The sequence below is a fragment of the Nelumbo nucifera genome, chromosome 7 (assembly GCF_055504915.1).
Source record: "Nelumbo nucifera cultivar China Antique chromosome 7, China Antique-T2T, whole genome shotgun sequence".
Taxonomy (NCBI): domain Eukaryota; kingdom Viridiplantae; phylum Streptophyta; class Magnoliopsida; order Proteales; family Nelumbonaceae; genus Nelumbo; species Nelumbo nucifera.
In genome coordinates, this window is record NC_142655.1 from 5,985,474 (window position 1) to 5,988,818 (window position 3,345).

A 3,345-nucleotide genomic window follows, 5' to 3' on the forward strand; every position below is an offset into this window, starting at 1 on the left:
AGGGTCATCAATCTGACCCTTCATCATTTAGATGGGACCCAGGAAAAGGAAAATGTACAATTTCATCATGTTTGAGATTTTCCATTCAAAAGCATTATTTTCAGAGCAAAACATTACTTTGGATGCTTGTCATACTCACTCGAATTAAAAACAGAAATAGCAAGAATGCAAATATGGATCTTCGGGCTGAGTTTGAAAGGAGTATAAATTCAAAATATGTAGAGGGTAAAGCCTTATATTTTGTTATATTATATTGTATGTATTTACGTTGTAAAAGAAGTACATTTGCCACGTGGAGAGGATGATATAACTAAATTGAACCATGGATCAGATTAGGGGCCCCTAGATTGGCCTTTGTTCATTAGCTTTAATACTTGTTGAACAAAAATGGAGAGAGAGAGAGAGGTGAAATAAATAGATTAAAATTTTGGCATGGTCGTGACTTTGACGAGAGGCCACTAAAAAAAAATTTCCAATACATAAAAGATAGTCCCACTATGTCTATGCTGTTACTCTACCTGTTGAATCGTTGACACCATTGAAGGTTCGAAATAGTAAATAAGGACGAACCAGAGAGGAGTTCGTTGTCGCCAGATGGCAGAGGGTAATTGGGTTACGAGTCACGCGGCTAACATAAGGATTCCGTTTGGACCTATAATTAGATGCCACGTGGAAGATTCTCGGTTTCTTTTCCTGGGTGACTCGACCAGCGAAACCGTCCCCACCGAAAAAAAAAAGAACTAGGCTTTAGATTGGAGAAAAAGAAGGTATAAGACAAGAAAATGAGAGAAGCAATTGCAAAGAATTGATTAGATGGCCAAAATGGAGGAGACAACGCGTATAGGATTACTCTGAATAAATTGAAGAAATCAGACCTCCGCATATATATTTACTGCAGAGGCCAGAGAGAGAGAGAGAGAGAGAGAGAGTGAGGAGGGGGGGGGGGGGGGATGGAGATGGACATTTGTTCGGCTCTTCTCCAACACCAAGCAACTGTGGTTTAAGCAGACAAAAAGAGGTGTTTGGGATAAAAGGGAGGATATTCAAAGAAAGGGTGTCGGGTTATGCTTCTCGACACAAAATCTTCTTGTGTATCTTCCACTTTTACTAATCCTTCACTCTCTCTAGTTTTCTGTATATAATTCTTTTTTCTTTTTTACTTCGAATCCTTTCTTCTTTGTTCTTTCTGGTTCTGGGTATCACTTCCTTCACCTTCTTTCTAAATTGTCTCAGGAGAATGGAAGCAAATGAACAGGTGCCTGCAATGAGTGAAAAGAAAAGGAGATTCAAGAGGATTTGTGTCTTCTGTGGGAGTAGAGCTGGATACAAATCTACATTCAGTGATGCAGCTCTTGATCTTGGTAAACAACTGGTAATGACAAAATTGCATATTTTTGGCTATTCAGTATGATTAACCTTCTGTGTCCCCCTCTTCTATTTTCCTATTACACTTGAAGTTTCTTTCTAGTCGCTTCTGAATTATCCTTGTGATGATCTTCTACTCAGGTTGAGAGAAAAATTGATTTGATTTATGGTGGAGGAAGTGTAGGTCTGATGGGTTTGATCGCTCAGACTGTTTTTGATGGTGGTTGCCATGTACTTGGGTATTCTTTTATACATCGATCCCATGTCCATTTTTCTGATGTATATATAATTTATGATTCCTGTGAACGTTTTGCCTGCTTATGCCTTTTTCTTTGTTTATGATTTCTGTAAACAACTTGCCTGTTCAATTACACTTTTTCTTTTTCTTTCTTGTAGAGTAATTCCTACCGTTCTCTTGCCACATGAGGTAATGCTTTATCTACACTTTCTGCATATCTTTCATGTATGAAAATTTGCCTTCATGAGCTAACTAAATGACTCAAAGCCCACTTGCAGATATCAGGAGAAACTGTTGGAGAAGCAAAGACTGTGGCTGATATGCACGAAAGGAAGTCGGAAATGGCGAAACATGCCGACGCTTTCATTGCCCTTCCTGGTTTGTTCAGATGCCAGTACACCCATTTTGTCTTTCTTTCTTGCACTAATGTCTCCTGATACTAGTATCCAATTCCAACTTGTTTAGGTGGTTATGGCACCATGGAAGAACTGCTGGAGATGATAACATGGTCTCAGCTTGGAATCCATGAAAAACCAGTATGATTATGATTGATGTTCAAACAATCTCTTTTCTTCTTTGTTTCCATTCTTTCTCTCTTTCTTAACTAAATTTGGAAAATGGGTTTTCATTAATTTCATTCTTCGCCTTTTTTTTTGAATCTGGAATAGGTGGGGTTATTGAATGTTGATGGATATTATGACTGCTTGCTTGCATTGTTTGATAAAGGAGTAGAAGAAGGTTTCATAGAGGATTCTGCAAGACATATTGTAGTCTCAGCAGACACAGCAGAAGAACTGATCAAGAAAATGGAGGTGAGAAAGACAAAATACATATTTAATTTAAATTGTATTATTATATATAATCTATATATTGCAGCGCATCTATGTACCTATGGTAGGGCAGGTTGTTGAATTATTGGCTTGGATGACAAAAGAAAGTTGCAGAAAAAGGTAGGGAATGATTTGGTGCTGTTTTCATTGTAATTATTTGCAGGAGTATGCACCACTTCATGACAAGGTTGCACCAAGACAAAGCTGGGAGGTGGACCAGTTAGAGTCTACCACAAGTGGGCTTAATTTATGATCTAATATCCACCTTACCAATTTGTATATGTTCAACAAATATTTGTAGTTTCATCATCTCAACAATTAAAACAAGAAAAAAAAAAGAATTAATTAATTAGTCCTCTCTTTCTTTCTCCTGTGGCTATTGACTCTTTCAAATGAACAGTTGCATATACAAGTCTCAAACGAGGGGAAGAAAGGGATGAAATTAGGGTACACTTCTGTATCTTATTTGCTCATCATTTTTAGGGTGTGGCCCTACAGGCTTGTCCACTTCTTTTCTTTCCTTTGTGGAATGGATCTTTAATTCGTTTGTCACATTCAGATTTGTGGGTGGGATCCTTCGGATGTGTTTGATTGTTCACTCAACTTGTGTTGTTTGTTGTGGATCAACATGTATTACATTTGGGTGGAACTTTTGGTTAATGAAATTAATGGTCAAAAAGGCATTCATTTTGATTATTTATTATGGTTAGTAGCCACATCTGTTACATGTGGTGGTGCAATAAATTCCCTTCTACATGCGCAATAGTGGAGATTAAGGCCGGAGGAACATTGAATTAACAAGTTGTCAATCATGTTTAGTGAATTTTTTTATCTCTTGGGTATCTTCTATATGATCCCTCAATCATTGTTCCTATAGAACCTAAATGTTTTGAGAGAAAACAAATAGTAGAC

The 3,345-nt window shown here is 37.4% G+C and overlaps 1 protein-coding gene across 1 annotated transcript; it reads left to right on the plus strand.

Moving 5' to 3' along the window:
- Positions 1-828: 828 nt before the first annotated feature.
- LOC104597397 (cytokinin riboside 5'-monophosphate phosphoribohydrolase LOG1-like) lies at positions 829-3,129 on the plus strand. Its single transcript, XM_088891806.1, has 7 exons — positions 829-1,372; positions 1,507-1,604; positions 1,762-1,792; positions 1,882-1,981; positions 2,069-2,139; positions 2,272-2,415; positions 2,597-3,129. Exons 1-7 carry the CDS (start codon positions 1,238-1,240, stop codon positions 2,684-2,686), a joined length of 669 nt encoding a protein of 222 aa, XP_088747932.1. The 5' UTR covers positions 829-1,237; the 3' UTR covers positions 2,687-3,129.
- The last annotated feature ends 216 nt before the right edge of the window (positions 3,130-3,345 follow it).